The sequence below is a fragment of the Euprymna scolopes genome, chromosome 19 (genome assembly GCF_053919585.1).
Source record: "Euprymna scolopes isolate OS-2025 chromosome 19, ASM5391958v1, whole genome shotgun sequence".
NCBI lineage: Eukaryota > Metazoa > Mollusca > Cephalopoda > Sepiida > Sepiolidae > Euprymna > Euprymna scolopes.
Window position 1 is genome coordinate 138,354,941 of NC_136500.1, and position 22,129 is coordinate 138,377,069.

Below are 22,129 nucleotides of genomic sequence, written 5' to 3' on the forward strand. Positions count from 1 at the left end.
TCCGCCATATTGTTTTAACGTTTTCGTTGGTTAGCGAGATTGCTGCCATGCGTTTTTCTCAGCCAATCAGAATATGGCTAGGTTTATGTTTTGCACCGACACCAATTTAGTTAATCAAATGTGTCGGAATATTCCACTCACATTTGTAGGTAAGCAAAGGATGATAACGACGGAAGCGAATTACGATATTTATATAAATATTAAAGAAAACGGCATCAGTTATATCATGTCCATGCTTTAGTTAAGTTTGTAAGTTAATATTGTTTTAATTTCAATTTTGTGTGAATATTAGCGTGAATATTAGTCGTGAACGTTTCCTGAACATTTTTCCTGAAATCAGGGGCATCCACACCTACCATCTTGTACGACTCATTATGCTAGCAGATAAACTTAATATAATTGAAAATAATTGAAGACTTCTGTGAACATTGTCATTATTGTTTTATATACTAACCCGTGTCCACGGTGTTTCTTACGAACCGTATTTATATAGCCTTCAAACACAACTTTTTCACGATGGTAAATCAAGATAATTTATGTAATTATTTTAGTGTCATTTTTAATGAATTCTGAAAACATTGAACAACGTTGTGTACAAAATATAATACCAGCGTTATCAGTAAATAATAGTGAGAATCCCTTAACCAGTTTCCTTTGTCGTATACACGGTGATCTAATTTTGATCTACAATATCACTATGATAGTCTTAAAGATTAACTATTTACTCTTCTGGCAAAATGAGTACGACATTTATAGTAGTGTATAATGGTAATTATGAGAAGGACGTTGTAGTTAAATTAATTACTTGTATACATTAAATAAAAAGACTCAATAATTCGATAACAATGCTTAATATCCATCAAAACTCGCATCATATAAATTGATTTGACAGCCAGTCTGCGACAATGAGTTCCGGAAATACAGAAATAAATAACAAAATAAAAGACTGGTTGAATTTTTTGAAGAAGAGATACTACTCTCGAAATCAGGGGCATCCATACCTACCATCTTATACGACGCATTATGCTGGCAGATAAACTTAATATAATTGAAAATAATTGAAGATTTCTGTGAACATTGTCATTATTGTTTTATATACTAACCCGTGTCCACGGTGTTTCTTACGAACCGCATTGATATAGCCTTCAAACACAACTCTTTTCACGATGGTAATTATATATAATTTGAAAGAATTCCGAAAACATTGAACAATAGTGTAAGATCACTATGTGTAAAAAATTTATTCTGGTTATGAGAAAACATAAGGAGATTAAAAGGTCAATCATTGGTTTACTTGCGGCTGCTTCGTTACTTGTGTTTTAGTCCTCACATTTCATGAGTGATGTTTCTGACAAAAGGGAGATAATTGCTGTTTTCTGAGTCAGAATCATTTATCCATCCAACACTTATCGTTGGCCGGTTTGTTGACCTTGAAGTAGATATCTTTAAAAATGTTATCTTCTTACATCAAGTGGAGTCATGCTCTGCCTGATTTTCATACTAGAATAGCAAAAATCTTTAGTATTTCTCGTTTGAGTGCCGTCGGTTATCTAATCAATAGCCATTATTACCTGCCCTATTACTGTGTTGGCATGATCCGAAATTACCAGTTACTCACTTTCGATTGAATCTGATGTGGACTACTTTCTCAACCACGATCTTTAGCCATTGAAATGGGCTTCATATGTTGTACGAGGTGACTTCAATTAGTTTCCAGACTTTTTGTACAAACATTTAAAATTGTCTTAAATCTTAGAAAATTCAATATATTACTGCTATACACGTTATCAGATGACTGACCAATTTTTATGATTTTAGTTTCAAATAAACAGCTACAACAGGAATTGGGATACACCCTACTAAAGCCTGATTGTCACAGCCGGTGAATTTCAGAAATGCAATTTGGATGTGAGGACACTTAAGAAGAATGATATGCAATGAAAAAAAAATGTCATAGAAACGTATGGAATGCTTCAGACTGCTTTTGGACCATCTCGCATGACTCGAGCACCAGTTTTAGATTGGCTCAACGATTCAAAGAAGGCAGACTGTCTGTGAGGTGTGGGAGGAGTAAGGAAGTCAGAACACGAGGGTTGATTGGCCAAATAAAGAATTTCATGGATAAGGACCGTCGTTTGTCTATAGAGACAATAAGTGTATAATTTGATGTCAGTGCGGGAACTGTACGCACAATTATTCGTGAGATTTGCGCGAATAGATCAGTCCATAACTTCATCCTTACCACAGACTTTTTGAAACTCTCTCACCCTCTCTATAGCCCGAATCTTGTCCCCTGTGACTTTTGTTTATTCCCTAAGCTAAAGGAAAACCTTAGTCACTTTTGTAATGATATAATTGAGAAGATGAAAGAGGATGTGACGGGAGTCATGAACATACTTACACAAGAGGACTTCCTTCAAGAAGTTGTTGGAACGGTACATCATTTGTATTGCATCCGGAGGAGATTACTTCGAAGGGGACAGTTTCATGTGTGTACTATCAATAAAAGTGCCCATAGTAAACCGTCTGGAAACTTGTTAAAGGCACCTTGTACATGCGTCAACAACTACGAATTTCAATGAAATATTGGACGACTACTGGACTGCTCTAATGTATTCTGTAATGTATATTCTTTGTATGGCACTTGAGGTAGTCTTGTTTTATTGTTTTTTAATGAATTTGAAGAGCATTGATTTTTATGAATTTGAAGAGAATTGAAAGCTAGTATTACGTGAGATTCATTAATTAATCATCAGACGGTTCGATACTAGAGAGATTAAATAATATTGAGGAAAATCTAGCCGGAATTGAAAAAATAAATCCAAAAATCCTAAGGTATGTTATAAGGCGGTATTAGACTTCGCAACGGACGGCTCCGTGGACGATGAAACACTGGAATGAAGATGCGGATAAAGAGCATGAGGGTTTTTTTATCTCCATTAAACACTACAGTTAGTAACGTCTCCACTTGTGCTAAATTTATTGGTTTAAGTTTGAATTTGAATTAGACTTCCTGTTACAGTTCTATAACTGCGTCAGCTCTGTTGAAGAGAGACGTTAATTCCCCATCTCCTATAAATTGGTAGGCGTACCCTAAAATCTTCAAAATGTTATTGGATACATCGACCCAAGTATTACTTTATGTTAAATACGACACATGTACAGGAATTGACCTACTTTTTACACCCAATAAGGCATTTATATTTTTAAAACTCAACGTTTATTGCGATATATGATATACACGGTTCTAAACCATTTCCCTGATAGAATACGCGTATGTCGTTGTTTGCAAACAATAACAAACATGTAACTATTCTTTGTTTTTTTCTGTTGTAGGCAAAAATCCAGGTGAGTAATAACATTTTATTTTTAATCATGATTCAGAATTTCAACAGATGCGAAAAGTGATATCACGAAAAGTGATATCACGAAAAGTGATATCACGAAAAATGTTATTATATAACAAGTGTGAAAGTGATAGCATGTAACATATATATCAAGTGTAATAGCATGTAACAGATGCGAAAAATAATATCGTACAACAGACGTGAAAAGAAATAGTATGCAGCAGATATATAATGTAATTATGTGCAACAGATGTAAAACGTGATGCTATTCAACAGATATAAAATATATAGTACCATACAAAAGATGTGGATATTTTGCAACAGATATCGAATCGCATATTCTATAACAGATGTAAAAAGTGATACTATTAAACAAATGTGAAAGTTTATATTATAAAACAGATGTGAAGAGTGATATTAAGAACGTACGTCCAGGGATGGAATACTGTTGCCACATCTGGGCAGGATCAGCTAGAAAGACTTGTTCTGCCTTGATAGAGTTCAAAATAGATTTCGGAAAATATATACAAAATTATTTTTCATTGCCAATATTTTAATCGAACGCATTTTGATGACGTGATAGCACTTGTAAACCAATCGACGTACATACTGCCGCCGACCAACGTGACGAGTAGCAAACCCCACCCTTTCAATATTTAGATCCTCAGATACCGAAAACACTTCTATTCTAATATTTTCTTCTCTCGGTTACTACATTGGAATTCCCTCCCTATGTTGTGCATCCCTAACTCTAGTGTGATGCAGAATTTTAATTGTAACGTAAGTGAAGAAGTACCTTGTTACATAGCTCCCCACGGTCTCCTGATAAACATGATCCCAAAATATAGCTCCCTATGTCCAAGTTGCAATACGCGTTGTTTCGGGTAAAAAAGAGTAAACGCAGTATTTATTTTAAAGTATTAAACGATATTTTGACTTAAAAGAAAAACTTGATTTTGATAAATATTTTAATATTTCTATTTATTTGAAGTTGATCCTTGTGAAATTAAACCTTGTCAAAATGGCGGAACCTGCAAAAAAGATGACCAAAACTACGCATGTAACTGCAAGAAAGGATTTATTGGGAAAGATTGTGAAATATGTAAGTGTTTCATTATATACATTTTTAACAAGTCTGACAATTTTTTTAAGGTCTTGCAAATTTTTACTGAAAAAATCAACAAAGAAAAATCTTGCGTAATTTTTAATTTGGATTTCAAATGATTTATTTTCAAATATGTGTTCGTTAGAATATCTTTCCTTTATATAGCTGGTACTGGATATGACCTTAAACTATATCCGATTGTGAAGCCCCAGCTTGCGAGGTGTGGGGAGTGTGGAGCCACCCTTTAATTGCCATTGCTCCCAGGTCCACTGACTCGGAGTGGTAGTACCTGTTAGGGTCTCAACTATGGATTAAACAGAAAACTACTTAAAAAAAAAACAAATATACTCTATTAAAAATGTTTTTCAAAATCATCGGATTCCGCTTTAAATAAACTGAAAAGGGTTGATATGCCGTAAAACAAAAGCAAACAAACAAAAACTTTATATATCATTTTAAGGGGCATTTATAACTCTATCTAACAGTTTAAATTAAAATCTGTGCCTGATGGTGCTTATTGCGATCAAAATATTTTTGGATTGGCCGAGATACGTTCATCTGAATTTAAAAGTTAAACACTTTCATATGAACCTGATATATATTAAAAGTTAAGAACTTTCTTATAAACCTGATATATATATATATGTGTGTGTGTTTGTGTTTGTGTGTGTTTGTGTTTGTGTGTGTGTGTGTGTGTGCGTACATGTATATTTATGTGTTTATATCTATTTGTTTTATTTACATTATCTCAGTTATTTATTTGTTATCTATATAGTTAATTTAACATGGATTTTAATCTACTTCTACAGTTAGTTGCTATTTCCCTTTTGCTATTTAGTAAGTTTTGTGGATATTCTCATTGAAATATAATGCACATCAATCATCTAAATATAGACATGTACATTGACTATTTGTGATTGTCTGGGGGCTTTATTTAATACCCTATTTGATATGTATGTGTGAGTAAATGTGTGTGTATTTTTAGAGTTTTAACCATTTTTCAAATCATTGCCCGAAAACGATTGGCATCACACTTGTTGACAGCTATGTAAAGCCGATATTTATTTCAAGTCATTAACGAAATGTATATTTTTTCAGAAAGAAATAGAAAACATGATTTTGATAAATATTTATATTTAGACATTCCTTTAATGTTGATCCCTGTGGATTAAAACCTTGTAAAAATAGTGGAACCTACGAAAATATACGTGGGAATGCAAGAAAAGATTTATTGGCAAAGATTGCGACAAGGAATATCTAGTTGTTTTATTTGATAGGGGTTTACATGACGGATTACACAGCGACTTGGAAGTTCACATTTATAATAGAGCGGATATAGGTGAAGAGTCAAGAGATGAACAATTCTTTTTAACACGAATGGAGATACATTATTGATGAGAGGGATAGCATAAACAGTAAGCGGTTTCTTATAACGTTCATTATACAAGACAATGAAGACGAAAACACATTACCTTGCGGTTGATGACAAACAAAGACAAAGGTTTACATAACAATACGAAGATATTTATTTCTAGCTGCTGATGGGAATGATGAGAATCCGATGACGTGTAATTTTGTCTCCTCCTCCCCCTTCGCTTCCTGAAGAAGCTCAGGCGAACTCTTGCTCCTCTCTCAACTGCCAACTCTCTGGTTCTGTTTTCGAACTCTAACTTAACTGTATACATTGATTTTATATTTTTTATTTGTGCATTCACGATCTGAAAGTTTCATCTCTGTGTTGCAGATATTGACGGTGTAGGACTCTAAGAAAGCAAACGTGGCGAACGTGCATGGTTTTAAGAGTCTGTATTTTTAAAAGTACAGTTTTTATATAAAACATTTGTAAGAAATTGCGTCAAAGTATATAATGAAACTGTTGTAGATTGAAGGGGACAGCTACCGGTTTGCTTGAATCGAACTCAGTATGTTAGAAGAATATTACGTATATGTGTATCCCATGCACATGTACGTAATATTCTTCCAACATGTACCATAGCGACACAAAGGATATTCCTTAATTTTCTTGCTTCTTATTTTTGTAACCTTACTTTGTTTTAACGTTATTTCTAACTACTATGGATAATTCCACTGCATTCCTGGAATCGTATCTAAATGACAACATATATTCATTTTAACTTTTTGATACTGAGTTCGATTCAAGCAAACCGGTAGCTGTCCTCTTCAATCTACAACAGTTTCATTATATACTTTGCCGCAATTTCTTTCAAAATGTTTTACTTAAAAACTGTACTTTTAAAAATACAAACTCTCACTTAAAAACAATGTAGTCTGAAACCGAATTGCATCACTTTATCAAATATAAAATGGTCGATCCAAACGTAAAGCCTTTCGAAAAGGGAGTATCATTACAACAAGCAACATTTTGTGTGCCAGGATTTACTTTTCTACATAGCTACAACCATTGTTAATGCACGTTCGCCAAGAATTCCTACCGCTCATGCACGTCCAAGATTCGGGTTGCTTTCTTAGAGTCCTACACCGTCAATACCTGCAACAGAGAAATGAAACTTTCAGATCGTGAATGCATGAGTTCAGTCACCATAACAATGCAATGAAAATAGGAAACTTAGCTTTCGGAACGCTGCTTTTACGTTGTCATGTTTGCAATGTCCACTTTAGCGAATATTTTTTTTCGATTCTGTCAATATTTGTCCGCAATTACTTTTTCCCGATTCACATTCTTTTACCGATTCCGTACTAAAATCCCGATCCTGATACAATTACTGATTTCGATTCCGATTCTGTATAAGTCTCTAAATATTTAACTATAGAGATGTTATTTTTTCCGGTTTGCCGTATGAACATATGTTAAATGTGAAAATATTTTGTAAACAAAAAATACAACTGTAGAGGATCATCTACCGATTTTAATTTAACTAGTAATAAAAATCAGTACATTTACTTTTTCCTTTGACGTTTATGATTGAGCTATGAAGACCTGCTTTCTGTAAGGATAAAAATGAAAACATGAATCAATAGCTATTACGTTACGCATGCATATTCGTAATGCCATTGATCGACCTTAACCTGGCAAATTCTCTTTTGTTTTAAATTGCGCACTTTTACGTTGATTTTCTCAGGCTAAACCTAAATATAACATTTCGCTAGGGTCCGATTACCCTATATATTAAGTTTCATGTATGTGGACAAAAAACTGACAGAGGAGTTTTGTAGGCAAAATTTTATAAACAAATATATATATATATATATATATATATATATATATATATATATATATACGCATGATGATTGCTACGTCTTGCCAGACGAGTGTCACTCCCTCGGACACTTAAATCCATGAGTCCAAATGCCTGAGGGAGTATCTATATACAGATAATGTTACAGAGTCTTAGCTTTGTACGACAGGTAAATCTCTCCCTCGGTTCGAAATGTTGAGATCCAGCAACAAGCAAGAACAAGACAGCCAGCAACAAGTTAAACTGCAAACAAGCTTAATGCGGGTACTGGTCTCCCGCTTTATTTTTGTTTTTAATCAGAGATTTGCTTCTCCTAGAAAGGTTGCCTTCACCACGGCTTACGGGAGCCCTCTCCACCCCAACACATATATACATACACGCAAGTATACACGGTTGGCCGTTGACCCCGAAAAAGCGTCCATTCGTCCTTTGAAAAGTCTTGTTTTTAATCGTTCAGGGAGACTAACCGCCTTCCTCACCAAAATAGTCTAGTGGGGGAACCAGTTTAGTCGCCGGTGACCCGACCATGAGACAGGTAGTACTGGGTTACATGGTACCAGTAGCATATGGCATGACCTGACACAATATATACGCATACATAAATATATACAGAAAGAGCTTTGTGCTTACTATAAACTTTTTAATGCAAATATTACGTAAGTATAAGTCATGTAGAATATCTGCATGAATATAATTACACGTAATAGTTATAATTAATAAAAATGATCATCCCACGAGAAAACTGAAACAACTAATACGAAATTAATCAACGTAACGTGTAAAGGAAGATGCAAATAAGCTCTTTTACCGTCATTGGATACTTTACCCTTCACCAGACTATGTGAAATCCCTTTTTTTTCTTCACCATATTCCCTCTTCTTCAATTTTTGTTATTAAGTAAGATCTCTGACTTACTTGTAGTTCCATTAAATAAATACTTTTGCAAGCAAAATCCGATCCCGCATTTTGCTAAATCCTACCCTCTGATGAGAAGGAAAGTATTTCTTCGAAACTCCGCGGATTAAGGACTATCAACTTTCTTAGTGTTTCCTTTTTAAAATTAAATATGTTTTTAACTCTTTTACAAAGTGTTTTTAACATGTTTTATTAACTATTTGTTCTATATATATATATATATATATATATATATATATATATATATATACTAGCAATGGTTGCCCGGCGTTGCCCGGGTGTTAGGAGGTGTATGCTGAGCAAAAAAAAAGGTCGATTTTTCTTAAATTTGACCCCTATTACGACCCCTTAAAATTTATTGTTTTGGGCTTAACTTATTAAGTTAGATCCATGTCCAAGGAACCTATATGTAGAATTTCAAGTGTTTAGACCCAAAATTGTCGGAGGAATTTGGTAGAGTTCCCAAAGGTCAAATCGTTGAACTTTGACCCCTTAATCGCCAAATTTCTTTCCGAAAACCGATTACGTTGATTTTCCCAAATCTCAGTACCCTGTATATCAAATTTCGAGTCTGTAGACTAAAAATTGACAGAGGTATTGCGCATGGAAATGTACACAGACGCACGGACACTCAGACACAGACACGTTCACTTTTATATATAAAAAGATAGACCTTTTATATATAAAGAGATAGACCTATTATGCGAAATTTATAAAGAATCGGAATAGAAATCACTAATTGTATCGGAATTGTAAGTTTAGAACAGAATCAGTAATTATATTGGAATCGGAAATATAATACATATTTACCTAACAACGCATCCATCAAAATCTCAATACTTTGTCATATCGTGATTTTTATAAATATTTGCCTTTTTATATTTATTTAAAGTTGAGCCCTGCGGATTGACACCTTGTAAAAATGGTGGAACTTGCAAAAGAAACGGACAAAAATACACATGTACTTGCAAGAAAGGGTTTATGGGAAAAGATTGTGAAAAAGGTAACTATTTGCTTTATCATGTAATCGAAAGTATACATTAAATATCACGTGTTTATCTGCTCCAATCTATTTACTCTCTTGGCATATTTTTTATTGAAAACTTGTAATTCTAAAATGTAAAATAATTGTTTACTGTCAATATATATTTAAACAGGAAGTAATTCATATACCCTAAAATGCATTATAAAATTCGGACAATCAATACATTTATTTTTATCTCTTGATATATGACTATAGGGAAGCAATCTATATATCTATAAAAGTGAAAGTGCCTGTATGTCTGTGTGTCTGTGTACATTTCCATACACAATAACTCTGTCAATTTTTAGTCTACAGACTCGAAATTTGATATACAGGGTACTGAGATTTGGGAAAATCGATGTGATCGGTTGTTGGCCAGAATTTTCGCGATTAAAAGGTCAAAGTTAAACGATCTTTCCTTTGAGAACTCTGGCAAACTCCTCCGACAATTTTTGGTCTACGCACTTGAAATTTTAGATATAGATTTATTAGACATGGATCTAACTTAATAACTTAATTTGTAGCCCAAAACAATAAATTTTAAGGGGTCATAATAGGGGTCAAATTTTTTAAAAATTGACCGCTTTTTTTTTTCTTTTGCTCAACACACACCTCCAAATACCCGGGCAACGCCGGGCATCCACGCTAGTATATATATATATATATATATATATATATATATATATATATATATATATATATACATATATATATATATATATATGATTGCAATGTCTTGCTGACGAGAGCCACTCTCTCAGTCACTAAAAGTCCATGTGCCCGATATACGAATTAAAAAACATAAAAGTTTAGCAAATCAACATTATTCAATTAGAAGTGGAGAAAGAATCAAATCTTAAATTAGTACAGGGGGGGGGGTTGAAATATATAATGATATTATTACTTAGATGAATTATAATGTTTATTGATGGTAAAGTTAAGTTTGTTAAGTAAGGTAATTTATGGATTAGTAGAAAAATAAATAAATAATAAATACAATAATAAATAGATAAACAATTGAATAAAAATAACAAATAATATAGAATAATTAAATATAGATGGGAATAATCATGATATTAAAATGTATTTATATAAGCTAGGCGCGATATATTGATTTAAAAATGAATTTGATGCAACAAGTAGTTAATAATTTATTGATAAGTTTTTCTAAATATATAAGCCTAATGCTTAATTGGTAGAATGTGAGTTAAAACAACATTATACTTATAATAACTTAGATCTATGTTATATCGACTATAAAAAACTATATATTGTTTAATATATATACTCATTTAATTAACGTTTATAACTTAATTTCGGAAATATTAATTAAATTTTAATTAAAATATTAAATAAATAAATAAATAATAAATATGGTGTAATTAAAGTTCATTGGAGAGGGATATTAAGAATAAGGATAACCAGGATTGGATATAATCTATAATTATTAGGTCTAAATGTAGTTAGTAGGAGAGGGGATTTAAGAATAAGGAAAACTAAGGTTGGATATAGTCTATAATTATTAGGTCTAAACAATATTTATAAATCTTATTAACTTGAATTAAAATTAAAACTAGTTTTAACTTTGATATACATTCATTTGATTAAAATTATAATAACATGTCATCAGATGTAGAAACTCTGAATCATAATTATCACACTTAAATTAGGAATTAGTTTCGCAAAACGTTTATTAAAAATAGAGGTTCCTATGTAAAATGGAGTAAAATTTTGAAATGTAAAAACTAAATCATTACTTTATATATAAATAATTGATGGTGCGGATATTGATATTAGTATGATTAAATAGTTAAATAAATAAATAACAAATTAGAGTAAATGGAAATAACTAATTAATTTTCAATTCAACATTAGTGGATGTAACGTTAGAACTTAATAACTCATGATTATCGATTGTAATAATCCATAATATAAACATTTTGTATCGGGAATATTAATTTTTAAAAAAAAGTCGATTTAATTTCTAATAAATAATAATGAATTAAAGACATTATAATTATATTAAAATGATAAATTTATTATTAGCTGATATGGATGTCTAGACGTTGAAAAAAAATAGATAAAGGTAAATAAATATAATCTCAGGGTGTCTTGATCTAAGGGAAGTAATTCGGTCTGCATTTTATTAAATTAATTCAAAGGTGAAGAGGTTATGATTTAAAATAATTTTCAAATTATTCTAAACTTAACATAACGTAAGGATAACTTTTGTATTGACGTGTATGATTGAAATAGACTTGAATTATGTTAAGTTTACATTTTGGTAACGTAATTTGACTCTTATAAAACATCGGTCTTTTCACAGATTAAATTATATTCGTGTATATGATATAATTTCCCCCACTCTATATCTGTGCCTAAATCAAAACGCGGATTCCATGAACAAAGCTTCTTTCTTAGAACTGCACGCCTGTGGAACTCTGTTCCGTCTGCCTGCTTCCCACCGGACTACAACTTGGATGTCTTCAAGTCCAATGTTAACAAATTCCTAATGAACCGCCCCTTAAGTAAACACTTCATTAAATCTCCACACCAACGTAATGTACTTGCAATAACCCTTATCCCTGAGTGGCTTCCGGGCCTTGATAAGAGGTGATCACTGTAAAAAAAAATATATAAACAGCTGAGATAGTTTATAATATGGTTGACATTATTTTCAAAATATGTATACATAATTAGAATTATGGAATTTACTAATTATTAAATAGAATATTTTGTTACGAAGATACCATAAATTAATTTGATAGTACGAATAGTTGGCTTTCTTTTTTTTGGAGCTAAGTTTAAGTTTCGTACATATAATTTTGTTGATATAGTTTCGTTGATATTATTATCATAAGTAAGTATTCTTAACTTAGTAATAATAAATATAATAATAATTAAATAGAAAATTTAGGTAGTTGATTCATAGATTGAGATGGTTAGTACGTATAGTGGGTTTTCCTCTTTTTGTAAATTAGGTTTAGTTTCGTATATAAGGGCATGTATACTGATTTGTAGTTTATAAAGTATTTTTGGTAATATTATTCTCGTAAGTTAGGTATACATAACTGAGAATTAATAAATTTAGTAATTATTAAATAGAACATTTGTCAGAAGATTCATAAATTAATTAAATGGTTAGTACGAAGAGTGGGATTCAATGATTTTGTTTGATAAAAATCCAAGATGGCGTAATGGCAAAATTTAAAGGTAACTGCAGCTGCTCTTCCAATTTTTGGATTCTCACCATGTCGTATCACATTTTAATTCCTTTGGCGGATTGATTGTTCCTATTTCTTCTGATGGGTTAAAGGTATAATAGATTCACTAATTGATATAATAATTAAGTGATTGATTTTGCGCTACGAAACAGACACTGTCAAGAACTGTAAGGATCAATTGATGTAAGGGAATAAAATATAAAAATTGTCAACATCATGTATTTTTTAATATAAATTTTTGTCATTTATTCTTTATATATATATATATGTGTGTACATATGCATATATATATATATATATATATATATATATATATATATATACCTGCTACAGAAAATGCCGGTTTAAATTGCAAGTTACTACGTACGTGTGTTTTTATTATTTCATATTTGTTTCAAGTTAATCTCTGTGGAGTTAACCCTTGTCAAAATGGTGGAACCTGCAAAGGAAACGAACAAAAATACACATGTGACTGCAAGAAAGGATTTCTTGGAGAACATTGTGAAAAAGGTAACTAATTGCTTCATTATTACATAACAGTGATAACAAAACAAAATACTTACATCTTAACAGATTTTTTCTGTTTATTCAAAATTTTTAATTTCATTGATGATGCTTCTAAAAGCCTTTACCAATTTACTTAATATTTGTAATCGACGAAATGTCATATTTCAAAAATTGATCTTGACAATGAAACATGTGCGTTTCATTCTCTTAGGAAAAACATACATATACACAGACACATACTCACACATACATATATACATGTATATATCTATATATATATATATATATATATATATATATATATATATACGAGCAAACAGTTAATAAAACATGTTTAAAAACACTTTGAAATGAGTTAAAAACATATTTAATATGAAAAGGAAACACTAGATAAGTGGATAGTCCTTAATCCGCGGAGTTTCGAAGAAATACTTTCCTTCTCATCAGAGGGTAGGAATTAGCAAAATGCGGGATAGGATTTTGCATGCAAAAGTATTTGATGAAACAACAAGTAAGTCAAAGATCTTACTTGATAACAAAAAAGTGGAGCAGAGGGAATATGGTGAAGAAATATATATATAAACAAGACCTTTCAAAGGGCGAATTACCCCTTTTTTCGGGGTCCACGGCCAACTAGCACCGTGTGTGTATGTATGTAAGCGTTGGGGTGGAGAGGGCTCCCGTAAGCCGTGGTGAAGGCAACCTTTCTAGGAGAAGCAAATCTTTGATTTAAAAAAACCTAAAGCGGGAGACCAGTACCCGCATTAAGCTGGTCTGCAGTTTAACTTGTTGCTGGCTATCTTGCTCTTGCTTGTTGATGGATCGCAACATTTTGAACCGAGAAAGAGAGAGAGAGACTTAGCTGTCGTACAAAGCTAAGAATCTGTAACAGCATCTGTGCATAGATAATCCCTCAGGCATTTGTCTATAAAAATGGTCCTATGGTGATGGAAAAGTTGTGACGTGTGGAGGCTTGAAATGCCGGAAGCATGTAATAATTGTTCTCAGTTACAGTCTTCAGTGTTATGCCTGCTTGAGTGTGTGAATTCACCGGTAGGACTAAAAAAAAGTCATTTTTAGGCTCACGGACTTTAAGTGTCTGAGGGAGTGGCGCTCGTCTGACATATATATATATATACATATATATATATATATATATATATTTATACACTCACACATACTGTGTGTGGGTTAGTTATATAACGATCACAATATTTTTCCCGATTCCGATACAATTACCAATTCCGTACTAAATTTCTGATTGCAATACAATTACCTTTCCCAATTTCGATTCTTTATAAATCTCTGAATATTTATTAATCTATAAATTTGTTATTTCGACACAAATACCGGGAAAAAACACATGTCAAATTTGCATATATTTTCTCAAACCTAACAAAAAAACACTTGTTATTTACAGATATTCGTGCTACTGGGAATTGAAAATCAATAATTATCTGTTACTTAAGTATTACTACAGCAGTTGAGAATTTCATTTGAAACTAAACCAAATATAAAATAAAATTAAATGAATCGTTTTTGGAACAGGAGAATAAGCACATACTTTTTTGCCGCTTCCGTGACCGATTTCGATAACCCCCACCCCCCAAAAAAATTCTGATTTTTCGCCCCAACACCAATACATATTCCGATTTAATTTTACATAATGTTATTTATTGTGTTTTCACATTTATTTAAAGTTGATCCCTGTGGATTAAACACTTGTCAAAATGGCGGAACCTGTAAAAGAAGCGGTAAAAAATACACATGTGATTGCAAGAAAGGATTTATTGGAAAACATTGTGAAAAAGGTAAGTAGTTGCTTTATTATTTTTATTATTTTATCCCTTTCTTTCGGTGATCATATGTTGTCAAGATATTGAATAAAAATGATAATGTCTAAACCGAATAGACACCACATATCTCAAAGATTTTGACAATATTGTTGAATTAAATTTATAAATAGTTTTATTCTTTTTTTTTTTTTGGCTGGGAAGTCACCATTTAACAAGGCCCCAAGGCCACTCGAGAATAAGGGTTAATGAATGTGAGATTGTAGTGTAATAATCGTTAATAGTGTAAATTGGATAGAATTTGATCATTAATGAGGACGGCTCGGCAAGAACTTATTTACATTGGATTTGAAAATTATCATGTTGTATTCAACTGGGAAGCAAGCCAGTGGAACAGTGTTCCATAGGCGGGCAATTCTACGAATTTTTTTTACAATAGTTTAGAGACAATATATATATACATATATATATATATATATATATGTGTGTGTGTGTGTTTGTGTGTGTGTATGTGTGTGTAAATGCCATATGTCAACTTAATTTTGATAATTACTTCTATTTTTAAAGTTGATCCATATGGCATTAAACCTCGTCAAAATGACGAAACTTGCAAAACAGACGGACAGAAAATATACTGAGAGAAAGGATTTATGAGAAAACATAGCAGGCCGTCCGGCATTGCCTGGTCGTAAAATACGCTTAAATATGATATTTTAATTAATGCAGATTTCGTATTTATCATTGTATTATATTGGACCCAATATATAGTTATAATTTAAAAAGTAAAAGAAAATTACTCGTGCGTTACCATCGAGAATCGAAACCACATCGTTTAGCTCACGATTTACTTTTTCCTTCGAGGTTAATGCCTGAGCTATGAAGACGTGTTTGCTTCAAAGCTAAAAATTAAAGCATAAATTACGTTACACATGCATATTCGTAATGCCGTCATTCGACCATCATCTGGCAATTTTTTTTTTACACTTTTGTAGCAGCATAATTTTGAATATATATGACTTTTCATGTTTCTAGAACAGAAACTGACAGAGGAGTTTGGTAGGCAAATTTTTAAAAATAAATACGCCTACATGAATATATGTAGAAATATGTTTGTGTTTACTATAATCTTTTTACGAAAATATTATGCAAATGTAAATCATGTAGAATATCTGTATGAATATAATTACACGTAATATTTAACTAAAAATGATCATTCAATAAGAAAACCGAAAAAAAAACTAATAGGGAATTAATTCAAATGAATTTTTTTTAAATATACAAATTAGCTAGATCTTGTGCAGGTGAATGCAATTCCATGACCCATATATAACAGAGTTTTATTTTATTTTTAAATAAAAAGGAAAAAGGGGTTTTAATATAACTACCAATACACATACAAAAAAAAAACAAATTTACAGGTGTATAGACGTAATTTTGCTTTTATCATATACTAGCTAGGAGTACCCGGCGTTGCCCGGGTGTTTGGAAACTCCGGGGGGGGGGGTAAAAAAGTAAGTATGAGGATCGATGCCAAACCTTGAGGCAAAGTTGTAAATTAAAGTGTAAAAAAAACAAACACGCGCGACGTTAACCATTCCCCCTACCGCGACATGCTAACGGAAACACGTTTGAATTCATTTAATTACTTGGATTTAGCAAGTGCCCGTTTTAATGAGTTAATGAGGTCAAGTTTGACGGCGGGATTTCATTTACTGCTGAACGCTCCCCCCCCCCCAAGATGTTATAGGAAAAAGACTAACACACATGCGGCGAGCGACAAATGTTGAATATTTATCTTCCCGAAATCGAGCAAATTAAATAGACAGGCGAGCTTCGTTGTTAACTGTGAGATATTACGATTTATATGTGATATAAAAAGTTTTGAAAAGTTGTGAAGCGAGCGACCGCTTCTCTGAAAGAAGCCTTTTGTAGACACACAGAAAAAGCGAACACACATACACGCATACATACATAATCACACACATAAACACATACATACATACATACATACATACATTTTCGCTTTTATATTTATAGATTTGAATTTTCCATCTTCCGAAATGTTGTGAAAAATTGTTTCTACTGTAAGAATAGATAAATATCATTTAGCATAGTTTTCTGGCGAAATTACCTGCATTACTTATGAATGAACAGATCCATACATAATAAATACTGGAAGACAAGGATTTAATGCAAGGGTCTGTATCCGCTAAATTAATCGAGGTTGTTCGTAGACTTCCACTGACAGTCTCGAAATAAAGACAAAACGTTGATGAACACATCACTCGGTTCGTGTATATATACTGTAATAGCAAGTCCCTGCACTGATGATTCTCGAATGGATAAAACACTAGTGTATGTGGGTATCAAAATAATTATATATGCAGATAGATGTTGTTTGTTTTTGTTTTAGCGATGTGTTTTGAATTATTTACGAAAATGCAATTTTACCTAAATGCGAGTTGGGAATAATTTTCCCTTTAACCAATTTGGTACCCTCACATGGGGAGCGGTATATATATATATATATATATATATATATATATATATATATATATATATATATATATATATATATATATATATATATATATATATTATTTTTAAAATATAATTATCCACTAACGGAGGGCTGCACCCTTGCCTTCTTTGGGGGTGGTGCTTCCATTGCATTGGCTGGGCTTTGGTCTCTGGATCAGAGTGATGAACCCAGGTTTCATCCTGTGTAATCAGTCTTTTGAAAAACTTCGACTCATCTTGGCACATCTCTAAATTCATCCTCGAGCACTCGACGCGTTCTCGCTTCTGGAATGGTGTGAGCAACCTGGGAATCCATCTGGCAGACACTTTATGCATATGCAAATGGTCAGGAATGATAGTTTCCACACACTCTGTATTAATCTTGACATCTTGGGCTTTTTGGCGAATAGCAACGCGCCGATCCTCCAAAATGGCAGCCTCAACTTGACGGACAGATGCCTCATCAATGGCAAAAGGGGGGGGTGACCAGGTCTGGGAACTGTTTCCACAGATTTCCGGCCATGCTTGAATTCACGATGCCAGCGTTTTACAAGGTCATATGATGGGGCATTATCACCATAAGTTTCTTTCATTTCATCAAAAGTCTCCTGTGGTGTGTGCCCTTTCAAATACAAAAACCGGATCACTGTTCGACATTCAACAGGTTCCTTTTCAGACCTGACTCAGTTCAAACACCTGTAAAACAGAAACCACAATTAGTTCAGAGCAGCTGTAATTTGCCACATAACTCGTAGAGATATAAACCATTGCACATGCAAAATTTCAATTAGATCAGACAACTGGAAGTGGGCCAGAGGCATTACTTATTCCACGCCCCTCGTATATATATATATATATATATATATATATATATATATATATATATATATATATATATATATATATATATATATTTGTTCATATTTTTCTATGCCAAAAACGATTCGTTTTATTATCTTTTTTTATTTGATTTTGTTTTAAAAAATATTCTACTGCTGGTGGTAATAATAAAATAATATTCATTGGTTATTTAATTACCAATAGAACAAAAATCGATATATACCCAACACACAATTTTGATTTTTTACGTTTTAGAAAATATATGCACATTTAACTTGTGTTTTTACGGTGAACGGAAAAAATCTCAACTTCATAGTTTAATATTTCGTGATTTATAAAAAGCGGAATCGGTAATTGTATCGGAAACATTGGAATACCACTATCGAGGAAACCAATGCATACAACAGAATATTCGGATGCATATGTTATAATGATGATGACTCATTAGTTGTGGAAGTCTAACAGCAAGTTGAAAAAACGTCTTTATTTGTTTTGAAATGGTTTTTGTTTGTGTTTTCTAATATTTTTAGCCAACCCTTGTCATCGGAACCCTTGTAAAAATGGCGGCGTTTGCACAAATACTGAGTCTAGATATAAATGCTTATGCAAGAAAAATTTCAGCGGAAAAAATTGTGAAAAACGTAAGCTATTTACTCCATTTTTTTATTAATATGAAACACTGGGATATTCCTATAATTCAATCATAATAAATCTCACCTGCCTTTTCAAAGCATGTACGTATGTATGTATGTATGTATGTATGTATGTATGTGTGTGTGTATATATGTATGTTGCATGTTTTTTTTAATGTATGTATGTATGTATGTATGTTTATATGTCTGCTTAAAACATTTGACAGACGCGTCGGAACGTGAAGAAACCGGTACTGTTTTAAACCCGAACCGTCAGACGACAAATATCGAAAAAAAATTTCCAAAACATTAATTTCTTCACCCTCAACAGGGGCAGTTTTCTACAAGGAGGGGTCGATTTTTTCGCATATATTTTCGAAAGTCATCGCCTCTTTTCGATTGACTATCCTTAATTTTGACGTTGCGATGGACGCAACAGCAAATCTGTTACTTTTTTCTCGTTCTTTTCCTCCTTTGGGGTAGGGTTCGAGCTTGCCGGCTACCATTTTTTTTTTTTTGCTCAACACGGACCTCCAAACACCCGGGCAACGCTGAGCATCCAGTTAGTTCTAAGATATTTCGCATTTCCAGCGATACAATTTTGTATGCATTTTAATTAATGTTCATACAATTTAAATGAACACATTTAACTAAATATGTTGGAACAGATACATTGAGAGCATTGCCAAGGCTGCTGCGAAGAAGGTGGGCTCTGTCTACCGTGTATCCTGTACATCTATAAGGTTACCATTCGCCCACGTATGGAGTATTTGGGCTCGTGCATCTGCTACTAGTCTCTTACTTCTGGACAGGATTCAAAAGAGAGTCGTCAACCTGATAAGTCCTGAACTGACATCTAAGCTTCAACGTCTGTCCCATCGACGAAATGTTGCATCCCTCTACCTGGTTTACAAGTATTTTAATAGTGGATGCTTCGACGAACTACTTTTACCCCCCCCCCCCCCCGACGTAAATACCCCGTCAAACCCGATAGGCAGCAAAGTCCCACCCTTACACAGTGGAGATCCCTAGATGTAAGAAAGGCTTCTACTCTAATAGTTACTTCTCCAAAACTGCTAGACTCTGGAATTCCCTTCTGGGTTCTGCTTCCCCAACTGTACTGACATGCAGAAGTTCAAGTGTAACGTGAACAAAAATCTTGCTGCTCAACTTCCTACATAGTATCCTTGTAATGATGTCCCTGAGAGTATTTTAGCCAATCCTTGTCCTTGTACATCAAAGTGTTTGGCGTGAAAATGTAATAAAAGGATTTTTAAAAAATTTAAAAAAAACTTTATGACGCTGATGCGTATACCATTATTTATTAGTGTTGGGACGATCAATCGGAATCGGAATCCGGAATCGGAAAGAAAACGGAACTTCAGTGGGTATCGAAATCGGTATCGGAATCGGTATCGGAATCAGAAGTGCCTATTTTCCGATGCCAAAACCGAATTCTTTTAATTATCTTCTTTTTATTTGATTTTGTTTAAAAAGATCTGCAACGGCTGGGAATAATAAGAAAATAATAAATATTTATTAACTGAAACATTCAGTAAAACTAAAATTTATAGACCCCCCCACAAACCTATACACGCACACGCACGCGGTTTTGCGTTTGAGGAAATATATGCACATTTAAGATGTGTCTTTACGGTAATCAAGACAAAATAACTATTTTATAGTTACATACTTAAAGATTTATAAAGAATCGAAATCGGGAATCGTATCGGAATCAGAAATTAAGTACGGAATCGGTAATTGTATCTGAATCGGGAAAAATATGGAATAGTCTCATCAGTATTATTTATACTAACTTCATTTTAAAAAATCTTCACTAACAAGGGACGTTGTTTAAATGAAAAAAAGTTAGTTTTCATGTAAGGTATAGACTGTGATATTTGTCGGAATTATACGGGTAGTTTACGTAAAACGCCGGAAGGTGCTGAAACACTGAGTCAATGGAATCGTAGCAACCAAATTCATTTAAGAAAACATATATTTTCTATCATTGTTTATTTCATAAAAAAAGTATTTATTTTGATTTGAACAAAAAAAAAGAAACAAAAATCATAAACAATCAATTATTTTATAACTATTTGTTACTTGATTTTAAGTTAAATTTGCTTAAAAACTGGAATAATTATTTATTCCATTTTCTTCCGAACAGCAAAAGGATTTTCTCTTGTAGTTCAATAAATTTTACCTTGAACTATCTTTGTAATAACGGATATAATTTGTTTTCATTTAAAAAAAAAAAAAAATGGTCAGCGTTTACGCGAAAAAGTCACAAAACTTTCATTCGGCACCTTCCGGCGTTTTACGTAAAGTGACCCAAAATTCCGACGATAGAACGATTTTTTCTACTTAAGTACGGAATATTTTGAATGACACCTTAAAGATCAGAGGTGACCCCAGACAGAAGTCGCGAAATCACATAATTTCAAAAATGAGATTTTCAACCGTCTTTTCTCGGCGTCTTCATTTACTGAAAGGCTCTAAATAATTAATTGATTTATTCTTGACAGACTGATTAGCACCAGATCTAGCATGAACACCTAACAGACATTGCAATACATAGAGTTTTTCTTAATAAAATAAATTATATATAATAAGTGTAATTGGTTTACTTTCAGCAGTCTTCTAACGCTCATCTCCCTAATTTGATCATTTAGGCTAAACATTTAACCACCGATGTTACTGACACAGGAGAAAAACTGCTGTTTTCTTAGTCTAACTCTATCTCTTTAACCATCGTCTTTGGCTTGTTTTTCTTCTCTGAAATTGTATTTTTCAACTATTTATGACAAGATGCTTCATGCTTTGTCTGGAGCAAATTTGATAATATATATATATATATATATATATATATATATATATATATATATATATATATATATATATATATATATATATATATACTAGAAATTCAACTCGACGTTATCCGGGTGTTCGGAGGTGTATGTTGAGCAAAAAAAAAAAAGGTCAATTTTTTTTTTTTATT

The 22,129-nt window shown here is 32.6% G+C and overlaps 1 protein-coding gene across 1 annotated transcript in view; it reads left to right on the forward strand.

Moving 5' to 3' along the window:
- Positions 1-22,129, forward strand: part of LOC145239994 (IgGFc-binding protein-like) — a 266,786-nt gene that overhangs the window by 210,415 nt on the left and 34,242 nt on the right. Inside the window, exons 54-58 of the mRNA XM_080103577.1 lie at positions 4,339-4,449; positions 9,478-9,588; positions 13,233-13,343; positions 15,041-15,151; positions 19,024-19,134. Coding sequence (XP_079959703.1) covers positions 4,339-4,449; positions 9,478-9,588; positions 13,233-13,343; positions 15,041-15,151; positions 19,024-19,134 — 555 coding nt within the window. The remainder of the gene's footprint in view (positions 1-4,338; positions 4,450-9,477; positions 9,589-13,232; positions 13,344-15,040; positions 15,152-19,023; positions 19,135-22,129) is intronic.